Genomic DNA, 26,280 nt, shown 5'->3' on the forward strand with positions numbered 1-26,280 from the left:
TCTGTACATCTCTGGATGATATATTAAATTTAATTTTTAATGAAAAAATTACAAGGAATAAATGTTAAAAGACTAATTTATTTTGTTGTGAATTGTTCCTTAACTTCTCACATACGAAAAGTTCAAAAAACACTGATTTTTGTTTTTTTTTATACTATACATACGTAATATACATACATATATACATATATATATATAAAGCTGAGAAAGAAATAAAAAATACTAATTTAAGAGTTTGTAAAAGGCAAAAAGGAAAAAAAATATACATACCTTTGTACATGGTTGTAGCATGCACGTTGATATCTGAAGTATGCTTATTCGTTTTGACATCGCTTCAAATTTGCTTTAATTTTGATTCATATTTTTTTTGTTCTATCTATAATTTTCATTGTCTTCTTTTAATTACTGTCTGCACTTAAACTTTTTGCGGACATTTATGCTTGCCATTGTCATTTATATTTTTTAGTGATTTTTTTTGTAATTTTTTTTTTGTTAATTTTATTTTTCATTATTTATATATTTTGCTATTTATATTTTTTGGCTACTTATATTTTTTGGCTATTTATATTTTTTGGCTATTTATATTTTTTGGCTATTTATATTTTTTGGCTATTTATATTTTTTGGCTATTTTTTTTTTTTTTTAATTTTTTTCGTTTATGTCTATTCATCCTCCGCAAGGAGCGTAATCACTGTTTCGTTGACAGCTTTACAGTGCTCCGGAAAATCGGACAAATTTAACAAGTGCGGCAAGCGCGACTAGCGTGACAGGTGGTCCATTCCTTAGCAGCAAGACTCATTTTTGATAGAATTATTTTTTAAGGCTTTTTTTTTTTTTACTGTGTGAAGGATGTTTAACATGAAAAATATTGTAGTAGGTGTCCTCACAATTTGGGCTGTTTGCTTGAAATACTATTTGGCAAAAATGCATATAGACTTGTCGGACCCTCGCAAGAGTATATTCCTTTTAAACGTACAGGCAGGTGACACTGTTGTTTATACATGTCCATACAGTTTTAACAAAGAAATGCAAGATATGTATGCAAAGGAAAAACAGTTTTTTGAAAAAAGACAATTTTGTTTTGAAAATATAGTAATAAACAGAAATATATTTAGCTTAAGGGATTATATTCGAGGAGCATACAACATTAATAGTGGTTATGTTAACAATGTATATACTTCCGAGTTCACTGTCCCTCCTGTTGTTTTGATGAATAGACATTTTGAGTGTTATTGTTATATGGAGGAACAAAATGCAATAGTTAAGAAAACATTAAAAATACATATTTCTAAAGGTGTCGTTCGAAAAATACCAGGATGTGATTTTAATGATGAATATAGGGAGTCCACTGCTATTACCACTTTTAGTAATATGAATCGTAAAGTAGTTAAAGCATGTGATAGCTATCCAAAAGGTGGTGATACAATTGCGTTATTATGCCCTATAAATTACACAGTTAAACCTGATGGCTGTTTTTCAAAAGTATATGTAAAAAAAGATAATATTGAAAATGATAAGAATAAATTAGAGGAGCGTTTTAATGTTAGTCGTAAATTTGAAGAAGACAAATACAAAATTGTTGGTGTTGAAACGTTATTTCGTGAAAAACTTGTAACATATGGAGATGAACATTATAAATTTACAAAAATTCCAGAAACAAATGATGAAATCGCTTTTACCTGCACATGTCAGGCAAATGATTTATCAGATAATTTAATGATGAATGTTTATATAAATGAAAATTATGACAAGTTTGTAAAACACAGTAGTAATGATAACGTGGAATATAATAAGAAAAAAATATCATCATCCTACAATACTGTTTCCGAAGAGATCAAATATGGAAATGGTTCATTTTATTTTTATACTGATGTTTTGTTTTTATTCCTTCTTTTGTTTTTTACTGTCACTTTATGAGCAGTTGTTATAGCTAACCATTTTCGTCTAACGGAGAAATAGCTCGAAAAAAAAAAAAAAAAAAAAGACAGAAAAAGGGTGAAAAAAAACGAAAATAAAAACGAAAACAAAAACGAAAACAAAAACGAAAACAACCGTAAAAATATACACAAAATTAGCAGTTAAAATATAGAAAAAAATAACAGTAATAACGTGAACAAAAAAAGGAACTTTTATTTTTTTAAATACACAAAATTATTAACTTTTTTTTTTTTTTTTGCCTCGGTTTTTCATTCGCACACGCTTGTTGCTTCTACGGGGGGCACACACACACACATGTTAGAAGTCATTGGTATTGGGATAAAAAGGAAACTACTAAGCAAAGTTTTCTGATCTTCAAAATTGTAAGCTACTATTCGATGAATAAGTTAAATTTGCCAAAAAATTGGAAATTTTCAAAACTTTAAGGGAAAACTCATATTTCTTCGTTTGGCTTGGCTGCATGACGTAAAGGAGCAAGTTCAAAAATCTGCCAAGGGGAAATATGAAATGCGAAAAGCGGGCACATGTGTATATACCTAAGTAATATGTACATACAAGCACATTTAACTGTAAAAAAGGAGACATGGTTTGCTATGCAAGCAATTTTCTATTCTCTCATTTTGTTATCTTTTTTTTTTCGTTATTTTTGTTTTGTTATTTTTGTTTTGTTATTTTAGTTTTGTTATTTTAGTTTTGTTATTTTAGTTTTGTTATTTTAGTTTTGTTATTTTAGTTTTGTTATTTTAGTTTTGTTATTTTAGTTTTGCTATTTTTGTTTTATTATTTCTGTTTTGCTATTTTTGTTTTATTATTTCTGTTTTGCTATTTTTGTTTTATTATTTCTGTTTTGTTATTTTTGTTTTATTATTTCTGTTTTGTTATTTTTGTTTTATTATTTATGTTTTGTTATTTTAGTTTTTTCTGTTTTCTTTTTTTTTTTCCTTTTTTTGTCTCAATGAAATGCCACGTCTTTAAACCTGAACGCGAAAATATTCTCAGTGTATTCTTCCCACCTTATATCCGTTTTCAAAATGAATAACTGCGTATTATGGATGACCTTCAATATCTTATAGTGCACCTTCAGTAACATGACCAAACCAAATAGTTCTAGTATAATACTTTTAATAGCCAGCTTTACATGACTAATGGCATTTATGTCTAGTAAATTACCTCTACAAAAAGGAAAAAGGGAGATAAAGTATAATAGAATATGAAAAATGATGGCCTAAAAATACATCATCTGTACATAAATTTTCTTTTCTTTTCGTATAAATATGTGTTTACATTTTAATTAACATGTATACATCATTCGCTTTTACAACAAGCTCCATCGTCAGGTTATATATGCATATAGTATATTAATTGTGAAGGGCAGAAAACTGAAATACTACATTCTTTTATGATATGTTAAAGAAATATATATAAATTATAAGATTTGTGAAATATGCTTAATTGTTTTGCTTATACTGTAACTTGTTAAAAATGGTTACAACGTTTGATGTAGCATTTGTGCTGTGATGAACTTTTTTTAATATGATTCTCAATAAATATTACATGCGATGGAAAATTTTCTTTATATGTTATTAAATACGTGTAAAAGAGTACAAAAAAAAAAAAAAAAAAAAAGAAAAAATAAAAAAAAAAAATACAATAAAACAAAGAAATAAAAATAGCATGCAAATGTTTTCGTTTCGCTTTCAAAAGTTTAAGGGCACGGAAAAATGTCGTTTAGCTTAAATGTTTTCTCTCTTTTGCGGGGGCACAAAGTGAACTCTATGTTTTGCTAGTCTCAACGCATTTAATTGAATTAAAAGATAAAAAAGAAAAAAAAAAATATATATATAAATAAATAGGTAAGGAGATGCACGGTAACGTTTCATTTAATTTCTAAAGGTAATTTTTTTTACATTTAAAATGGACGTACAAAAAAAAATATACTAACAAATGAGGGTCCTCAGACGTCGTAAACATCTGTTAAACTTAAATATTGCACGTATATAAGTATATATATGGATATATATATATAGATAGGTAGGTAGGCAACATATGTAAATAAATGCATGTATGTTTTGCCATTTTCCCCTTTATACGTTTCGTACCAATGACTATTAACGTTGTTCATTCAAAATGTGATAAAGCGCAGGTTGACGGTCCGTGAAGGAAAAAAAAAAAATTAAAATAAAATAAAAAAAATAAAAAAAAATACAGGAAAATTAAAAAAAATACAGGAAAATTAAAAAAATACAGGAAAATTAAAAAAAATACAGGAAAATAAAAAAAAATACAGGAAAATAAAAAAAATATAGGAAAATAAAAAAAAAAAATAAAAAAAAAAAAAAAAAAAAAAAAAAAAAAATAAAAAAAATAAAAAAATTAAAAATAAATAAAAATAAATAAAAATAAATAAAAAATATAAAACATGGACATGGACGTCTTGCACAGTGTAAAGTTTAACAAAAACACAATTTGTATGATTTATTTAAAAAAAATGAAAAGTGCAAAAATGGTAACGCAAAAAAGAGAAAAGAAAAAATAATGAACGGGAAAAAGAAAAAAAAAAATGCAGAGTTATGTCAAAGGAAAGATAGAAACATGATATACATATACGTTCACAAATGGAGACGTCGGAGCAGTCAATAATATGCACAATAAGTAGTTACATAGATGTACAAATGAACAAATAGGATAATTTTTTTTTTATTATTTATAACTCATCTCAGCGCTTTTTAATATGCAGCTATATATTGGGGGATACAGCACAAATACACACTGTTCTGTTCAAATAGCATATATGACCTTACCCAACTGGGTGATGGTCAAAAAAAAAAATAAAAATAAAATAATGTACAAAAAAGTATGATAAATTATTGAGCTCTACTTAAAAAGGAATCTCTTTATATATATAGCAGAAATTTATATGGTTTTTATTAAAAAGGGGGTGAAAAAAAAAAATAAAATAAAATAATACTGTGATATAATGCACTACTATACGATATGATATTGTATGATACGCCTCTGTTTTATATGCTACCGTACGATATGCACACACTCTTACAGGAATAAGTCTCAGTAGAGCCCTAAAATAACGAGACAGTCTACTTAAGCATACAACTACACTGTACCATCCTCCCGTGTAGTAGATGATCCCGGGAAAAAATATATATATATATATATATAAATATATATATATAAAGATAATTCCGCCATGGTTAATTAATAAAGTGCAGTTTTCTGTCTGAAATTTCCTTCATTTTTTGTGCTATAATTTTTTTGGTTCTATTTACAGTTTCGGCATTATATTTATCTAATTCATCAATGGCATCACTTAATATAATGTCTTTAATTAAATCTTCCCATTTGGACGAATTTGCAGGTGCTTTACTCTTTTCTAAATCTAAAACTGCCTGAACTAAGACTCTGGTTAATCCTTTTTTATCAATTAAATTATATGCATGTGCTTTTGTAGCAGCACCAATATAAGTCCTAAAGAAAAATATAGGAACCGATTTAATAAAATAATCACTTGGTAATAATGTATTATCATCTTTTCCTTTTACATGATGCAAAAAAACAGCTTTAATTCTTTGTGGATATGTTTTTATCATCATTTCCCCTGCCTGCTTGTCCATATCACCTGTATCACCTATCCATATATATCTGACAACAGAATTCTGTTGTATTACATACTTATGCAATTGCTTAAAATTAAAAAATTTCCTTTCTCCTCTTGTTTCATTCCAAACCCATTCTTTTAAAGTTGAATATAAAATTTTGTTATCACAATCTATACCCCAATGTTTTATTCCCCTCCTTTCTGCTACTTCGTTAAATTTTTTATTTAAAAAAGAATCTTCTGTTATAGGTACTTGAGGAATTCTGGCTGTTAATACAGACAATAGTAATGGTTTCGATTCAGCTGAAAGTTTATTCATAGCTAACTCAAAAATGAATTGGAAAGAACCTGGATACGTTTCTCCTCTATGGTACTGTGCATCTACTCCACCTAATGCATAATTAAAAAATTTATAACCACCACTTGACCTTATAGTGTCATCAATATCAATAATTACTTGAGTTGTTCCCCATTTTAGTTTCTCGTTTTTACAGTCTATTATTCTTCTCTTTATTTTATTACCCACTGGGTTGACCGTTGCATTAGGGTTGTCATTTCCCTGCTCTTGCTCCTTCTGAAGTAAATGTTTCTCTCTCTCTTCACGTTGTTCTGTCTTATCATCCTGCTTTTCTTGCCCTACCTTCTTTTGCTTCTTTCCATCATCAGTACGTACACTACTTCCATAGGTGCTAGCATTACGAGTACTGCTCTTATAAACGTCATTGTTGCTGTTCTTAATACCACCTTCGTTGCTGCTCTTAATACCACCTTCGTTGCTGCTCTTAATACCATCTTCTCTACTGTCTTTATTTTCACTTTCAGAATTTTTCAATAAAACTTCTTTGACACCCTTCTTCAACTTGTTAACATCATTACTTATCATCATATCGCTGTACGAATTTTCACTTCTCAATCTTTTGGTTTCCCATAATTGCTCCTCTTTGCTTAAAAACCTATAAACATTTTTCGTCTTGTCCTCTAAAGGTTTTGTAGGTACACCTTTAAAATTATCTTCATATAAATTGATTACACTTTTTTTATGTATGTTCCCCTCTATTATATCCTGCAATATGTATTTTTTTTTGTTCCTGTCATGCCCTCCGCTATTCAGATCGTTGTCATTCTTCTCATCGTCACCTATCCCTCCAGTTGTTGCTCCTCCAGTTGTTGCTCCTCCAGTTGTTACTCCACCAGTTGTTGCTCCTCCAGTTGTTGCTCCTCCAGTTGTTGCTCCTCCAGTTGTTACTCCTCCAGTTGTTACTTCACTTGGTATTCCGTCTCTACCCACATAGTTTCCCTCATTTGCGCACGCATCAGATGCATGCACAGGCGTCAACATGTTACTGTCACTCAGTTCTTTCTTCATTTCGTCCATTTTGCACAAATCAGAAATGGCGTAATAGCATTTTTTCAAATTGACATCACTGATATTAGTAGGGCTCACTTGAAAATATTCCTCATGTGTCAAGTGGTTAAATTTCTCTTCTTTCAGCCCTTTTTTACTATTTTCGTTTAATTCATTTTTATAATTTTTTTTATTACCAAAAATTTTACGACTAATTTGCTGAGCATTTCGTTTTTCCTCCTCTGTATGTTTTTCCTCTACATAATCATCATTGTTTTTACTTCTCTTTCTGCTCACGTCAATACACTTTTCATTTTTACTTCGACTACTGGAAGGATCATCATCACTGCTGTCATCATCGTCACCCGGTATACTCACCTCATTTGGTTTGTCTACTCTATCCGGTTCGTCTACTCCATCCTGCTCACTCACTCTATCTGGTTCATCCATTCTACACCGTTTACCATGGTCATGAGCTCCCTGCTTATCGCTACTGTTCTTACTGCTCATTGGACTCAACCCTTTGAAAGTTTTAAGGCATTTCCTTATGGGTGCATTAACATCATAAATATTACTAGTGCTATAAGCTTTTTTTTTCAAGGAAAAATTTAAATGATTATTATTATAATAATTATCAATATTATCATTATCATTATCATTATTATAACTGTTACTATAATTGTTACTTATTGAAGACACATTTTTGTAAGCATAATTATAAGAGTGGTAATTTTTAAGGGAATGCTTAAGTATAGCTCTTCTTATTTTGTGTTTATCTATTAGTTGCATTCTAGAGGATGAGATAGCACGATTATTATGCACTGGATACGCACGTCTATTTTCCTCTTCACTACAAACATTTTGTTGACTATATTCATCTTGTTGTCCATATTCACTCTGCTGAGCACATTCACTTCCCCAATTATGTTCATTTTTTTTTTTTTTTTTTTGGTCATATATACCTCTGTTACTGTCACAGTTGTAGCCACCACCATCATCATTACTACTATTATTATTACTACTACTATTACTGTTACTATCACTATCACTGTTACTATCCCTATTACTGTTACTCTTACTATTAATATTAATATTAATATTACTATTACTATTACTATTACTATTACTATTACTATTACTATTACTATTACTATTACTATTACTATTACTGTTACTGTTACTGTTACTGTTACTACTACTACTACTACTATCCATAGCACTAACCATCTGCTGCTCTTTTTTTTTTATCTTTTTTTTATTTTTCCTTTTTTTTTCAACCGATTTTTCTATATTGTTAATAATTTTGTTCATATTATTTACGCTGTCCTTTGGATAACCATAATGATTATGTTCTTTCGTATCAGACAAAATGGAATAATTCTTCAAATTAATACAATTCGGCGAAAATATGAGCAAGTCATTTTTTCTTTTTTCATCATTACTACTAACTATTTCACTGTTACTGTTTATATTAACTTCATTAGGAGTCCATAATGCACGGACACTCACCCCCTCAATATTGTAATTATAATTACTATTTAATGGTTCCAAATTATCCATTGTTTTATTACCATCTGTTTGCTCCAAACTGTTGATACTCGTACATTTATTCTTTTCAAAAAATTTTTTTGATGATGATGATAATAATATTTCTCTTTTTTCAAAAGATGAAGAATGTTTCTTTTCTTCCTCATGATCTATACAATTATATGACAACTTCCGTTTATCATTTTTGCAATTCCTATCGTTCAAATGTTCCTTTACCAATGCACTTCTTTTGTCTACACGATTTCCCTTTTTCCGATTATACGAAATTTTTTTTTTACTTCTGAATAACTTAGATTTATTCATTGATCTCCTATCAGCATCAATGTTATTATCGTCCGAATAAATTCCTCTATAACTACCCGAATTCCCTCCAGAATTTCCTCCCGAATAGCTACCCGAATATGCTATTGAATTGTAGGCTTTTCTTTTCTCTTCCTCCATCTCATCACTATTGCTCGATTTTTCGCTACATCCTTTTTTAAGGTGTTTATTATTTTTACCTGACGTGTTCTGGCTTTTATACAGATGCTTCATTTTTCCATTCAATGCATCATGGTTATTACTTTCATCAAGACAAAAGCTATGACAGCTGTTGTGGATTCCCTCCTCATAAATTTTTTCCCTGCTATATCCATCATTACAATCGCTGTTACCATCACTGTTGCAAATGCTTTTGTCACTGATTAACATTTGATTACTAGTCATTGCATTATTATGCTTTGCATTATTTTCACTCACTACGTTGATATTTGGATTAGGCCAAGGGGGTGAGGAGTTATTCCCTATTAATAAGTTGGAAAATTTCTCTTCTACATTTAATGAGTTACATTTTTCATCATCTATATCGTTATCATCAAACCAGTTGATTTCATTATTTTTTAAATTATCATTTACATTATTCATACTTTCATATAGTTTTCTAACAATTATATTATCTTCATCTATTAATGAATGTTTACTTATCTGACCAGGCGAGTACTCACTTAGGTCGTTTAAACTAACGTTCTCCTCATCTGAATTTACATCAACCACTTTTTCATTTACATTTTTTATTTCATCCATTTCAATACATTCAAACCCATTTTTCTCCTTCTCCTTTTTTATCATTTGAGGTTCAAAAGTGAGAAATAAAGAAATATATACATAAACATAAACGTATACATGTACATATGCATGTACATATGTACATATATATATATATATATACGTATACATATACCTATTCCTATACACACACATATACATATATATATGCACTACACTTGATAGCATGAGCTTTCACGTCATTATGTTTTGCCCATATATACTACACATGCATATGTACATACGTACAGTATGTATGTACGTACAAACTGTATTCACATCAATATGTGTAAATTATAAATATTTCAACAAACGAAAATTTCTTACAGTGGTAAACTTATTTACTCCTGTAGAATTACCACTTCCTTTCCCTGCTTCTGAATTTCTAAGCTCTTTATATATATATATATATATATATATATATATATATATATATATATGTATTTATTTATTTATTTATTTATTTATTTTTTAAATTCGAAATAAGCTTGATAAAAGGTAATTTTGCATTAACATAAAAAAGGTGAAACAGCAAAATGGCAAAATAGCTTAAAGAGGGTACTACATCAACATGTACGCACATATATACATGTTTGCGTATGTATCGAAAATATGTATATATACTTGCATATATATATATATATGTGTAACATGTATAATCTTACGGAAATAGTGTGCAGTACCTTATATAGATCATGAGAGAATAAAAAACAATTCAAAATAAAAGTAACATGAACGATATTTCAAAACAGAATAACATTAACAAAATTATCGCGGCTTACTACTTGTTTACGTATATTAGTGTTGATATTTATGTATGTACGCATGTATGTAGGTATTTATGTATGTACGCATGTATGTAAGTATTTATGCATGTACGCATGTATGTACGTATTTTTGTGTGTACAAATGTATTTAGGTATTTTATGTATGTATATATGTATGTAAGTACATAAGTATGTATATATGTATGTATGTACGTACGTATGTACGCGTTTGCGTATGTAGGTGCTTACGTATGCATGTACGAATGCACGTGTACCTACTTTAGCGCACTTCTTTCGCCGCTTCGTACAAGTAAACCGAATACGTGCCACCTAAGCTGGTGTCATTGTGTTTTAAAATTTTGAAAAAACAAAATGTTCTGCGGCTCTGCTTTTTTTAAAAATAATATAACTACAAATATATCTACAAATATAACTACAAATATAACTAACTACAAATATATCTACAAATATAACTACAAATATAACTACAAATATAACTACAAATATAACTACAATAAGATTAATTACTTTTAATAAGAAGGATAAAATGTTTCTTTTATAAAAAAAAAAAAAAATTCCTTTTTAACGTTTTTGTTTCATTTCCTTCTTTTTTTTTTCTTCTTTATTTATCTTACTCTTCCTCATTCCTATACTATTTTTTTTCTTCCCTCTCTTCTTAAACTTTTTTTTTTTTTTTTTTTGTTTTTCTGTTCCTTATAAGCTGCTATTTGATTGTTTTTCATAATTTTACGCATACGTATATATGCATAAGTATATGTACGTACGTATGTATGTACAATAAATGGGCGTACGGTTAGGTTAAAATAAAAAAACAAATTGTTATGTCTACCCTTCTTCCTTCTTCGATGGCGTGTAATATTTTAACTTCATTAATGATAAGAGGCTAATAAATAAAAAATAGTAACACGTTCCTATATACATTAAACATTTCTTTTTACCATATTATAAGTAAATCAATGCATAAATAAATTTTAATACATAGATAAAATTATTTATATACTTATATATATATATATATATATATATATAAGTATGCACTTAAAAGTTCTATACACGTAGGTATATACCTACCTTTGTAAATTTAAATATATATATGTACATGTACGTATATACACGTGGAAACATAAATCATGTACGCTTTTATATGTATATATATATTTACATGTTATATATAGAAGTTACATGCATATATATGTATATATTATATATATATATATATACATTAATGAAATATTAAAACATGTAAATTACTTCATTTTAGCACAATTTTTTTTTTTTTTTTTTTTTTCCTTTTTTTAATTTTTTTTTTAAATTCTTTTTTTTTTTTTTTTTTTTTTTTTTCCATACTGTTCATAAATTTCGTAACTCTGACAAATTGCACGTAATAAAAATGTAAACAGTTTTAACCAACAAATTTTTACTTCTGTTAATTGGAATAATTTTTGTTCTTTTGTCGTGATTAAGGGGAAAAACACATACAATATCGTGCATATGTGAGTGTATATATAATTACGTACATGTATAAATGTGTATATAAGTATATATATACATGTGTACATATATATATGTGCACGTATAAACTATGAAAAACTTTAAAAATATACTAAAACCGTACTTTAGCTTTAGTACAAACTTTTATACATGATATTTCAGCTGTGTTTTTGTGCTATTCATATATATGATATAGTAAAAAGATGCATATAGAGAGTTTGTTGAAAATCGTTAGTACGTGATAGTATAACTGAATTTATTGGGATGGAAGTATATGTTGAAGTGTACACGTTTGTGTTTACGTGTTTTGTGTTTTGTGTTTACGTGATTTGTGTTTACGTGATTTGTGTTTACGTGATTTGTGTTTACGCGTACGTGCGTACGAGTACACGTTTATGTGTACATATGTATGCATATGAACAGGTACATTAATGGTACGCCCCTTACGTTTGAAATATATCACTAGTAAAGCTTAAACATGAAAGATGTTTTTTATATTTATATTGGTTGTAATTCACGAGAAACAAAATTTTAAGTTTTTTTAATTTTATACCCGTTAAGAGAATGAAAATTATTTAAAAGAACAAACGAGTGAACGACAAACAAGTAATCAAATAAACAAATGAACAATTAAAAATGAAAGTTGTGTACTCTTTTTTGCATTACTAAAAAACAGTAATATATATGTGAAAGCAGAATACGGTTTACTATTTTTACAACAAAAGAATATACTTGTAATGTTACAAGAATAAGTAGAAGAAAAAAAAAAAAAAAAAAAAAAGTCATTAAAATGTACTAATGCAAATTGTTTCCTCTCATTGTACAAAAGTAAATGCGTATATATGCGCGTAAATATATGCACGTATATATTTATATACACATATATATATACATATATATATTTTAATATCTATTATATTTTTACGTGAGAGTAATTGTTTTCCTGTGATTACTGTTTCGTTTTACAACTTAACAAAAAAAGCGAACAGACTCGTACGAAATGCAAAAAAGAAGAAAAAAAAAAGAAAAAGGAAAAAAGAAATGAAGTAAAATGGAAATTGCGTAATCCCAGCAGTTATACGTATAATTATAATGTGAAAAAAATTAATTCCTTTTAGCGTTTTAGCGAAATCCTTTGTAATTACGAAAAATGAAAACGCGCACATAAATTTTTTTTTCGTCCTTTTAATGAAAGGCTTTTGTGAAATCTGGTTTTAAGTTGTAAATAAAAAAAATATATCAACATTAATTTCAAAGGGAAAAAAACGAGCAAGGAAAATTTGTGTAAAAAGGACGAAAAGAATGAACAAATTGTGGAACGAAATTTATGGCAATAAAACGTATGTACTTGTATTATGTATGTGTGTGTATGTACTTGTATTATGTATGTGTGTGTATGTATGTGTGTATATGTATGTGTGTGTATGTATGTGTGTGTATGTATGTGTGTGTATGTATGTGTGTATGTATGTATGTGTGTATGTATGTATGTGTGTTTATGTATGTATGTGTGTTTATGTATGTATATATGTATGTTTATGTATGTATGTGTGTTTATGTATGTATGTATGTTTATGTATGTATGTGTATGTATATGTATGTACGTTCCAAAAATATGGTTAAGAATTACCTTTGTACGGTTTTAATAACATAAAATTCGGTATTTTTTTTTTTTTTTTATATATGCAGATATAATTATATATATAAAAGTTTATTTCGTACAATTTAAAAAGGAAATAATGAAATTATACGGGTTAAACGAAAATATATATACATATATATATATGTGTACACGTTAATAAAGTCTATTTTCATACTGCATATATGTTCACCAAATTTAGGTAACTTTCAAAATGAGTGCAAGCGAGAGCATCGGTACGAGGTTGACTGCAACTGCGACTGTGTGAGCATTATGTGGTGAATGTATTCCCTGTTTCCCTTTTAAAAAAAGGGGTAACCATATTCTTCTGTTACAATTTTTTTGGTGTTAATGAAATTACATATACCTAAGTGAGCTAATAAAAAAAATAAATAAATAAAACAAATAGACGAAACGGATACGTGAAACAGATATGTGAAACGGATAATCGAAACAAAGGTCGCTTTCAAATTCTGCAAAGGTTTTAACACTCCCCAGACATTGGCAATTCTGTTCACTCAATTAAACCGTTTAAACACTTTCTCTTAAAAGCATTCATTTGCTTTGAACGTTTTCCTCCGTAAATATGTTCGTCTATTTTTAAAGGATGGTAAGAACTACAAATTAGTTTAACATCATCTATTTATGTAATCTTTCCCCTTCTCTTCCCCATCGTGTTATTGTTCATGTCAACTTGAATTTCATACGAATTAGCATATAATAGAATCGGGCAGCACGGAGCCGGGTAAGAATATACGCATTTAGCCGCATGTGTTTATGCATACATACTCAAGTATTCACGTAATCATATTCTTTGTATTATTACCGTTGAACTTGTTCGTTATTGAAAAAAGTAAAACAAAATAAGAAGTGTATAACTAAGTTGAAGTATGTTGGAAAATTAAAATTTTTTATAAAATGGGCAAATTTTTCGTGAAATTTTTATCATTTTCAATAAAAAAAATAAAATAAATAAATCAGCTAATTTTTCTATCTCTCATATGATAACTTGAGTATAATATGAAAAATTCCAAAATGGGTTAACAAAAAAGGGAAAGAGGAAAATTTTCTTAAAATGCTGCTTTTTTTTTTTTTTTTTTTATCTACTTCTACTAAAACAAGAATGCGTGATATGAATTAAAAAAAAACAAAAAAAACAAAAAAAACGAAAAAAATGACAATATGATAAAGGATAGAGAACAGCAAAAAAAAAAAAAAAAATAAATAAAATTAAAAAAACATTCATAATTTTATATATTGGGAAAGTATATGTCAATACGTACAATATAAGCGACGTTTGGTGGGCTTCTTCATGCCTTCATTTTGTTTCAATTTGATATATTTTGCTTAATATTGCTCTATTTTGCTTAATATTGCTCTGTTTTGCTTAATATTGCTCTGTTTTGCTTAATATTGCTCTGTTTTGCTTAATATTGCTCTGTTTTGCTTAATATTGCTCTGTTTTGCTTAATATTGCTCTGTTTTGCTTAATATTGCTCTGTTTTGCTTAATATTGCTCTATTTCGCTTAATATTTCTATATTTTTCTCAATTTTACTTAATTTTGTTTTACTGTATTTTACTCTTTTTGTTTGATTTTACCACGTTCTAAGCGAATACTAGTATGCTGCAGTAAGCAAAGAAGAGATTTAAAGAAATAAAAATTTTAAATAGCTTTTTTGAACTTTTTTTTTCGAAACACAACCAGGACATACAAATATACGCACATTTACGTGTACAGGAAATTGCGGACGATTGCATAGATATTTTTTTTTTTTTTTTTTTAATAGCATTTATTAATCTAAAAAAGATAAGAAGTAATGGCAGAAGCGAAAGGCTTCTCTTGACCATACGCAACACACATACATACGAAACATACATACGAAACATACATACGAAACATACATACGAAACATACATACAAAACATACATACGAAACATACATACAAAACATACTTACATACGAAACATACATACAAAACATACTTACATACGAAACATACTTACGTAAGAAACACGTACACGCACGTACGTAATAGTTACATGTAGATAATTGTCTACTAACCCACATGTCGGCCCCTTCCCACTATTGTTTTCCTTTAGCTTCTTTGATGTGAGCAAGTGCCCGAGTAGTAGAACAGCGTAGAGGCTGCACGGGCATATTAGAAGAACCTTGTTCCTGTACAATAATTGGCAAAAAAAAAAAAAAAAAGAGGATCAAAAAAGAGAAGCAGAAGGGGAGCAAAAAGGGAGGTAAAAAAAAAGAAATAAAAAGGAGGAAAAAAAAAGGTAAAAACGGACGTAAAAGCGGACGCAAGATGAGTGGAATAATTGTAAGACTCAGATGCGAAATCGGGCTGTATCGCATCGAGGTGGATAAAAACAAAAAACTAATCGATTTGAAGAAGAAAATAGAAGAGCTGTTAAATGTGCCTACGGAAAAGCAAGAATTGTTCCTACTTGAAAATCCAAACGAAGCTTTATCAGATGATGCATGTACATTGAGCACATATAAAATACAAAATGGGAGTATTGTTCAGCTAAGAAGTAAAGTAAAACCGATAGCTAATAAAAAAAGGGAAGAACGAAATGAAGGAATGAAAGGTAGCAACCCTAGTAAAACGTCTTTACAGAATGAACCAGTTAGTAAAAATTCATATTTTGAAGAGAAAAGCCAAAAAAAAATGGTGAATGATGATAAAGGGGGAACAGATTTTAATGGAAAAAAAGAGATAGATAATAAATCAAATAAGAAAAGCGAAAATGAACCAAATTTTAAATCGTTTGATTATTTTTTAAAATTGAGGGGGTATAATACGACAGATCTTCCTCTAAATCTAGCTTACAAGTCGGTATATTTAATAAAAGGGCAATTTAATAAAATTCCATTAAGTATAACATTAAAACACCAGGAATATAGACATGTAGATCATTTAGAACTAATGAATGTAGAAGAGATAAAAAATTTTGTCAACTATTGGTGTTTTACCAATAATATGTTTGAACAAAGAGCTGGATGGATGTATGGTTATTATAAAGAAGATACACACTACAATTTAGGAATAAGAGCAGTATGTGAGTGCATATATGAACCTCCACAAATTAATGAAAATAATAAAATAAAACTTCTCTCAGACGATTTTATCGATTCTGTTGATTTAATTGCGGAAAGATTAGGTTTAGAAAGAATTGGTTGGATCTTTACACATTTACCAAGAAAAGAATATTTAACATCAGATGAGGTAGTACATATAGCTAAATTACAGCTAGCTAATATAAAAAAAAATATGCATTATACAAATTATAGTGTATCAAACTTTATTACATGTACTATATCACCAGATCCAATGTTAAGTAATGAACCTGTAACTAATGCTTTTATGGTGTCGGATTTAGGAATGGCATTAATTAGAGACAATTTAATTGAAGAAAATCAAACAGACCCTTCACATGTACAGTTAAGAAATCCAAATAAAAATGAATTACTACCACAAATTTTAGAAGGCGGAAAAGAAACCAATAAGTTTGATACTGACTGGTTTATTGTACGTGTTAATGAATCCGCACCCAAAAATATTCGATCTATTTTTAAAAATTTTCATTTCCCTAGAGAAAATAGAGTTAATGCACAAACTGTTTTTGATGTCAAAGAGTATTTTGCAAGTACTAAACTGGAAAGAGGTACCAACGGAAATTTTAGATGTTCAGATTTTCATCTTATTTTATTTGTATCTAAAGTTCTAGATATTGAAACAGCACTTGCTTTATGTGATGCTGCATTAAACAAAAAGGAAATTGATCCAATAATGGAGGAGATTCTTACCTCCGTGAAAGTCTAACGCAAATGGGCACGAGCATGCGCATGGACATATATATATATATATATATATTTGTATATTTATATATATTCATATTTGTATATTTATATGTATAGTTATATGTATATTTATATGTATATACAAATTAGTGCATGCGCACATGCGGCGTGTGGGAGACGGACTTCCGTACGTGTGTGTACATAATTTATTTGATGTAAATTTTTATTTTAAAAGTTGCAAATTGTGTCAAAAAATAAGACTTACTACTTCGACACATTTCCCTGTTCCCTTTCTCCTTTTAACAGGAATTATTTTTAACAAATAATAAAAATAAAAAAAAAAAAAATATATCAAAAAAAAGTAAATATATCTCTACTCAACTGGTCATCATGTTGTATTACTATCCTTCCAAAACAGAAGCGCGGTTATGCAAATTTGAGTTGCCGCAGTTGATATATATAAAAAGGGAAAAAAAAAAAAATAGAAAAAGGAAAAAAGAAAAAAGAAAAAAGAAAAAAAAGGTAGTTTATTCGCTACACCGTCATTTTACTTCTTATCGCCTGATCATGTCAGGTAATTAAAGAGGAAAAAAAAAAAAAAAAAAAAAAGTAAAAAGATGAATATGTACTAATATGCATACACTTATACGTGTGTACATATAATATGGCCACTTAAAATTTTCATTGAGAAGCTTCTCATCCCCCCAGTTGAAAATAAGATAAATGTTGTAGCTCCATTACGTGAATCAGTTAGTGTTAAGTTGCACATATAGACGATAATAGATTACAACGAACAACAGTAGATAACAACAGACAACAAAAGATAACAATAGATAACAATAGACAATGATGGACAACGATAGACCACGATATTCAACGATATTCAACGATAGACCACGATAGACCACGATAAACCACGATATACAACGATGGACAACGATATGCAACGGTTGACAATGATGGACAAGACAATTTTTTAAAATAGAACGAATTTGACATGCGCGTTTATTTATATATATGTATATATATACATATACGGGGGTGCTAAAGTTGAGCATTTTTACTTAAAAAAAAAAAAAAGATAATAAAATTATACACTGCTGTGAAAAATTAATTACAGAAAAATAAGAAAAAAAAAAAAGAAGCATTCACTCATAAATGATAATTAAACAATATATTTTAAAATAAATCATTCAAATGATAATTTTTGTCTTTTCTACATTTGGTAAATATGTCAAAGAGTGATGAAATGAAAGAGCAAAAAAAAATGAAAACGTAAAAAAATGAAAAAATAAAACTACATATATAATATAAACATGAAGTCACGTACGCATATAAGCACACAGATAAGCACAAAAAAAGAAAAAAAAAAAAAAGTTCATCAAAATTACATTCGATGGTTCTCTTTAAATATTCTAAAAAAATTGCAAAAAAAAGGGTAGCAAGGAGTTTGAAAAAAAGGAAGCGAAAAAACTCTAAACAACAATATTAAACAAAAAAATTAAAAAAAAAAAAAAAATACAAAGATACAAAGATACAAATATACAAAGATACAAAGATACAAATATACAAAGATACAAAGATACAAATATACAAAGATACATAGATACAAAGATATGAATATATTTATATGTATATATATAGTTATATATATATATACGCCTCTATACACATGCACGTACATATATGCACCCGCAGGCACCTTTTACTAGTAATGTGGAAATAACAAGGAAGCAAAAAGATTAATTCTTCCTTGTAAAGGATTTACGATAAATGAAATTTAAAGCGTCCGCCTTTGTGATAATGTGCACAGGTGTTCTTACAAGCGTACATTTAAAAAAAATCTACTGCTTACTTTTATTAATGTTATTATTGCTATTACTGCTATGACTGCTATTGTTATTACTGCTATTGTTATTACTGCTATTGTTATTACTGCTATTGTTATTACTGCTATTGTTATTACTGCTATTGTTATTACTGCCATTGTTATTACTGCTATTGTTATTACTGCCATTGTTATTACTGCTACTGTTATTACTTCCATTGTTATGACTGCCATTGTTATGACTGCCATTGTTATCATTGCTATTACTGTTATCAATGCTATTGCTGTTATCATTGCTATTGCTGTTATCATTGATATTGCTGTTATTACTGCTAATACTGCTATTATTGCTACTGTTGTTACTATTGCTATTATTCTTCTTATTACCATTATTACTATTATTGCTGCTATTCGTGCTGCTGGCGATGCTATTATTACTGATATTATTATCATGTGTGTTCGGTGCATTTGCCTTGGGATTGTTGTCGGAAGCATTATTTGGAATGTTGCATGGAGCAGTACTGAGTACATTGTTCGGTAGATCATTTGGAGAGCCCTTTGAGGAGTCATTTGTGGTACTACTCGATAACACATTGTTACTAACTTTGTTTTCATTACTAATAGCATTATTGCTGTTTGAGTTTATTACGCTTTTGCTATTTAATTTGTCCTTAAACGTGTTGTTACTACTACTGTTAGTACCTCCACTAGCACCGCTGCTAATACCAACATTACTAACGTTGTTGTGTGCAGCATTACCTTCATTCATATTAGAAGCAACAACGTTCAAATTGTTGTAACTGTTTTTCGACAAGCAGCTGTTAACAATGTTAACATTTACATTATGGTTTCCAACAATGTAACTACCAACCTGGTTACTGCTAACATTATGGTTACCCCCAGTCTGACTTCCACCACTTTGTGTGCTCAAATTATTAGCACTGGCGTTAGTGGTACCCTCCTCATGGCTATTTATATTGTAAAGCAGCTGTAGTAGCCATTTTTTGGTATATGGATCTTCTTTTAAGCAAGGAATAAAAGCTTTATTAATATGTCTAAGTGATTCAGGTAAACAATATTTTAAAGCTTCTAACGCTCTAGGGTTTTCAGACAGTCTTAAATAACAACGCACAATGTGTTTCAGTAATCTTGATGACGGATTATCAACTAAAGAATTAACCATATTTGATAGAACAGTAGATACAGCATAAAATCTTTCAGGAGTAGCACAAATATAATTTAAACCAACTTCATCTATAAGAATTTTTTGAACAATAAATGTAGCTACTGTTTTTGACAACTCATTTCCTGTCTCCATTATTCGCAAACATAAAGGGATAATTTCTGTTTGTAATAAAAAATTAATAACATCTGGGTTATCTACTTTAACTAATGCACCTATTACACCTAATGATGTTAAACGCAAATATTCAAATGGTCTATTTTTTGACTCAGCGTTTAGAAATGGATAAAGAAATAAGGGTATATGTGCATTCAAAAAATGTTGTTTTGTTTCTGGATGGGATGCGACACACTGTAGCAATGCTAATGAATTACATACTCTATTAGATGATGATGTAGTTAATAATGGCGGTGATAACTGTGGATATATTGACACTATCTCTTGTAATAATGTTGTTATAGTACCAAAAGAATTCCATAATACTGGTGCGATATCATGATATGTTTCTCTTTTCCTTGATAACTCAAGTAATGCATTTTCTCGTTTTTCAGAGAAACATAAATCAAACACTAACTGATATACCTTTTTCTTTTCCTCATCTTCATTTGTACCACCACGAATATGTGCCATATTATTCAAATGAGTGTTACCTGTCAGGTTGTTGTTACTTTGATCGTTCGAGGGTATATCACTGTAGCTTTTGCTGTTCATACTGTGTACGCCTCCAACACCGCCAACATTGCTAACACCTCCAACATTGCTAACACCTCCAACATTGCTAACACCTCCAACATTACCAACACTGCTAACACCGCCAACACTGCTAACACCGCCAACACTGCTAACACCTCCAACATTGCCAACACCTCCAACATTGCCAACACCTCCAACATTGCCAACACCGCCAACACTGCTTATATTGTTCATGCTGTGCACACTGCTAACACCGCCCATGTTTCCCATGGTATTTACGCCATTAACACCGCCAGCAATATTGTTCATGCTGTGAATGTTCATACTGTGACCACTCATACTATGGCCGTTCATACTATGAGCACCCATACCATGGCTGTTCATATTGTGTACACCCATGCCATGGCTATTCATATTGTGTACGCCCATACCATGAGTGTTTATATTGTTATTTATAATATTTTGCATATTTCCATGATTCATATTATTTCCCGGTACCACTGACGAGTTGTTATGAGCAAAGTTGCTATGGTTAAGACTACTTGTATTTGCGTTATGGTGGTGATACATGCTATTTCTACTGTTCAGGCTATTTCCTTTGTTAACACTGTTCATGCTGTTCATATTACTCATACTGCTCGAGTTATTCATTTTATGTGCATTTATTAAACCATCGTTGTTCATCATATTTCAAAATAATTCAACTTTTGTAAAAGGGAAAGTAAAAGAGAGGGAAAATGATATATCATCTAACTACAAACTAGCCGGACTATGTTTCACAGTCTTTTAGTATATTTTACTTAAAAAAAAAAAAAAAAAAAAAAAGAAAAGATTTATTCAGGAATTTTACTTTTTATACGTTACACGTTATGAACTATATTATATGTACATGTATATATATGTTTATATGATACACTTTTCATCAAAAAAAAAAAAAAAAATGTTTATTCTATCTTTTCAAGAAATATACATTTATATTTCGATTATTGTGCTATTATCTTTTCCTTTTGCATGCTATTACTTTTCATGATATAAATTTTTTTTTTTTTTTTTTTTTCCTTTTTCCTTCTTTTCGTATTTTTCCTTTTTGATGTTTCTTTTTTTTTAATATATATCTTTATGCTATATATACTATTTTTTCCTTTCCTATCCGTTTTTCCCGGTTTTGCATCTTTTTTTTTTTTTTTTTTCTTTTCATTTACTATGCATATAAAGGGTTATACACAGCGATTTTATTTATGCTTTCTAAACTCGAAAGTATGTTAGCAAAAGATAATATAGGTATGTAGTGTAAAAGTGTATGCAAGGCGTATATAATATGCATACATATAATATACATACATATAATATACATACGTGCAATATACATATATACATATACATTTTGTTCTTAATATGTACATACATGTATAAATATTCACATATATGCTAATGTGCATGTGTAATTTTATGGATATATAAGTGCGAACTACGCATACTATATGGTACGTAATACAGTGTACAATGAAGTTCATAATATGGGAAAAAATTGTGCTTAGTTTTTTTCTCTTCCTACGTTTTACTCTTCAAAAATGCGCTTTTACAAATTAATTTTTGAAATTTTGTTTTCTTTTTCCATTCGGTTTTGTAAAGTAATTCTTTAAGAGAAAAATAGATAAGGAAAAATGAAATTAGAAAAATAGAAAAAAGAAAGGAAAAACTGCAAAAAGGAAGGAAAAACGGCAAAAAGGAAGAAAAACGGTAAAAAGGAAGAAAAACGGTAAAAAGGAAGAAAAACGGTAAAAATAAAAAGGAAAAATGAAAAAATGGAAAAAAAAAAAAAGAAAGAAATTCTATAAAAGAAACAAAAAAAAAATTCATTTTTCTTATACGGAAAGTTTATTTTTTTTTTTTTTTTTGTTATAATTCTCCCCCTTCTTTTCCTTTGAATATAATGCCTTTCCAAATTTTTCGTTTATATTCCCATTGTCCTAAATATATATACATACATATATATATAGAGAAGTAGTGGTCATTTTTAAGTTCTTTTTATTTTTTTTTTAAAATACCCTCTTTAACTACATCAGTTGCTTTACAAATTTTTCATTGAATGATGTTTTAGATTAGGGGAATAATAGAAATTCGTAAGACTATATGTATTTTTATGCAGAATCGACAGTTATGGGAATGGGAAAAGATATCAAAATTTACAAATTATTTATTTGGACATTCGTTATATTGTAATTTTTTTTTTTTTTTTTATTACAAAAATGCGTGAATTAACGTGCCCACAGCTGAGTAATTATTGGTTTAATATTTTTTAAAAAGTGTATACATATATGTAAGTATACATGTATGCATGTATTTGTGAATGTATACATATATTTATATGTAGAGGCATGTATTTACTTCTTATAATGCAAGCTCATCGTTATTTGAAATTTGAATTTTCAATTTTTTTTTTTTTTTTTTCTGGGGGAAGAATAGAGTATTTCATGAAAATGATGAAAAGGAACTTAAAAGGATGAGCATTTCTATCTTTTTTTTTTTATTTTCAAAAAAAAAGAAAATAAAAGAACATACATTTTATGTGAAAACCCTTTTTATATTTATATTTATTTATTTATTTTTTTAATTCTACATAAAAAATTTACAGATTGATGATGACGTCATTTTTGCATAACTGTATATATTTGTTATATTTTATTATGCAGAAAATTATATTATATATAATTGAATGCAGGCATATTTTTATCGTTTTGGTTTTTACTGTGTATTTTTGTTTTTCCTTTATATTATTTAGAAGGGTTCACGTGTTTATTAAGTTTATTTCACGTAAACTTGTAAAACTTTATTCTTCTTCCCTCAGTTTTAATGGATTAATGTTTACGCTTCAACTCCTTCGTGAATCGGGTGTTCATGCGCACCCATCCATATTAGCATATATATATATCCATACATACATATATATATGTATGTTCCATACGCATATGTGGACCCGTGTGTAACTTTTTTTTTTTATATAATCGTTACTTCAATTATATGATATACCACGGAAATGTTTGCTTAAAGGAGTAGTGACAGAGTCCTAATGTTTATTTGTCTACTTGTTTATATCTCTATAAGTTTTTACATTTGTATGTTTATGTGTTTATACATGTGTTGTTAATTAACATGTGGGAAGGGTAAAAGGGTTTTCTCATTTTTCATTTATTGCTTTTTGAATTAACCATATTTAAACATGGTAAAAATGTCAAAGTCAGTTGTAATTCTTTTTTTTTTTTTTTTTCTTTTATGTTAATATATTATAATGCAACATTGAAAAATGGATTTAGAGGATGAACACATTGACGTGCAAAAATAAAATTTACGATGTATTTCATATAATTAATAAACAATTTAAATTTTATTTTTTAAGTAAAATGAGCTGTAAAAAATGCCACATGTGTTAGAAAACATTTAGATGATTAAAATTTTGTATATCATAGTTCGACGGAGCAAATTTTTTAGAATGGAGCATATGCATATAACAACTATACCGTCTTGCAAAAAAAACGAAAAAAAAACAAAAAAAAAACAAAAAGAAATAATCTGAACGAGTAAAGGGCAGACTTTTACGTATGTGCGTGTTTGCACATACATACATATGTCCATACTTTTGTTTATTCACGCGTAAACACCCATAACGACGAGTAATAGTGAATGAGTCGTTTTCAGGTGGAGAAGAAAAAAAAAAAAAAAAAATATATATGCATATACACACACAAATACAAATACATATACACACACAAATACAAATACATATACACACACAAAAACAAATACTTATACACACACAAAAACAGATACTTATACATACACAAATACATATATATATACACACACAAAAACAAATACTTATACATACACAAATACATATATATATACACACACAATAACAAATACTTATACACACACAAAAACAAATACTTATATACACACAAAAACAAATACTTATACACACACAAAAACAAGTACACATACCCTTACACAATTATGTTTTTCCTTTGAGAAATTGAACTATTTGATGTAAATTTTTGCATCTCACGCGTATATATATGTATACATATATATATACATACACTGTTGAGAACTTCTGCGTACACGTACAAGGTTATACATATTTGACAGGATAAAATTTTTTCAAAAATTATGTAGATATAAAAAAAATGCGATTAACAAATTGCAAATTTTAGGAAAAATTATTTTTACTTTCAAGTTGTAAAATAAAAAGTACATAAATCAATTTGGCAGTTAATTTTTTTTTATTTTTTAACTGAAAAATTACACTCACAATATATACTGTAGTGTGTAAAACAAATTCAATAACAAGAAAAAAAAAAAATAATAATATACGTAAAATTGGGAAATTGGGAAATTGGGAAATTGGGAATTATGGAAATTATGGAGATTATGGAAAATTTTTTAAAAGGAAGAAAAACTGAGTACTTTAATTTATTATTTTTTTTTTAAGTAAAAAAATAAAAAAATTATTAGTAGAATATTGAAATTATGTACGAGGACGTCATTGTCTGATAATAGACGCTCAGGTGAATGCCTTAAGCAGCAGCAATTACGTTTTTCTTTCGTGTTCGTTCCGTTTCATTCGTTCTTTTTCATTCGTTCCTTTTTATTCGTACTTGTTCATTCGTTCTTTTTTATTTGTTCCTTTTTATTCGTACTTTTTCATTCGTTCTTTTTTATTTGTTCCTTTTTATTCGTACTTTTTCATTCGTTCCTTTTTATTTGTTCTTTTTTCTTTTTTTTAATTTTATGATATAATATTACGTTACCTATGTATTTGTAAAAAAAAAGAAAAAAAAAAAAAACATAAAGCACGCTAAGTTTAAATGAAACAGCATATGAGATTTTTTTTTAGAAAAAGTAAAAAAAAAAAAAAAAGATGAAGAAGAACAATGTTAACATTAACAACAACATGTGATATGTATTAATAGGACATGGAAATTTTTTTTTTTTTTTTTTTAATTTTTAAAGAACATTTTAGATATGCAATGAACAACTTATATTGTAAATTCACAAATGATTCATTTCCAAATAAACAAAAAAAAAAAGAAAAAAAAGAAAAAATATTTTTTAAGTATAAATAAAAAAATGGACGCTTTATTTTTCGTATTCTTTTTTATACTGTAGAAAAATGAGGTAAAACTTAATATCTTATATAACTTATTGTTAACCATGTTTTATTTCTTTTCTACTTCAAACTTAATATTTAATAGGACAATTTTTTTTTTAATAGAATTCATATTTGTACATATACATATATATATTATATTAT

The 26,280-nt window shown here is 28.2% G+C and overlaps 5 protein-coding genes across 5 annotated transcripts; 2 read left to right on the plus strand and 3 right to left on the minus strand.

Annotated features, from left to right (window-relative positions):
• Positions 1-924: 924 nt before the first annotated feature.
• Positions 925-1,917, plus strand: P38 (6-cysteine protein, putative; the record flags this gene model as incomplete). Its single annotated transcript, XM_029003737.1, has 1 exon — positions 925-1,917. The coding sequence occupies one exon, from the start codon at positions 925-927 to the stop codon at positions 1,915-1,917; it is 993 nt and encodes a 330-aa protein (XP_028859826.1).
• Positions 1,918-2,292: 375 nt separating this feature from the next.
• On the minus strand, positions 2,293-3,269 carry PmUG01_06017000 (conserved Plasmodium protein, unknown function; the record flags this gene model as incomplete). Its single annotated transcript, XM_029003738.1, has 3 exons — positions 2,293-2,425; positions 2,916-3,110; positions 3,223-3,269. The coding sequence occupies 3 exons, from the start codon at positions 3,267-3,269 to the stop codon at positions 2,293-2,295; spliced, it is 375 nt and encodes a 124-aa protein (XP_028859827.1).
• A 1,878-nt stretch (positions 3,270-5,147) lies between these two features.
• On the minus strand, positions 5,148-9,551 carry PmUG01_06017100 (conserved Plasmodium protein, unknown function; the record flags this gene model as incomplete). The annotated part of the gene is made up of 1 exon (XM_029003739.1): positions 5,148-9,551. The coding sequence occupies one exon, from the start codon at positions 9,549-9,551 to the stop codon at positions 5,148-5,150; it is 4,404 nt and encodes a 1,467-aa protein (XP_028859828.1).
• A 6,212-nt stretch (positions 9,552-15,763) lies between these two features.
• NPL4 (nuclear protein localization protein 4, putative) lies at positions 15,764-17,284 on the plus strand (the record flags this gene model as incomplete). Its single annotated transcript, XM_029003740.1, has 1 exon — positions 15,764-17,284. The coding sequence occupies one exon, from the start codon at positions 15,764-15,766 to the stop codon at positions 17,282-17,284; it is 1,521 nt and encodes a 506-aa protein (XP_028859829.1).
• A 1,822-nt stretch (positions 17,285-19,106) lies between these two features.
• Positions 19,107-21,653, minus strand: CAF40 (cell differentiation protein, putative; the record flags this gene model as incomplete). The annotated part of the gene is made up of 1 exon (XM_029003741.1): positions 19,107-21,653. The coding sequence occupies one exon, from the start codon at positions 21,651-21,653 to the stop codon at positions 19,107-19,109; it is 2,547 nt and encodes an 848-aa protein (XP_028859830.1).
• Positions 21,654-26,280: the final 4,627 nt, after the last annotated feature.

This window comes from Plasmodium malariae (assembly GCF_900090045.1).
Source record: "Plasmodium malariae genome assembly, chromosome: 6".
Lineage (NCBI taxonomy): Eukaryota > Apicomplexa > Aconoidasida > Haemosporida > Plasmodiidae > Plasmodium > Plasmodium malariae.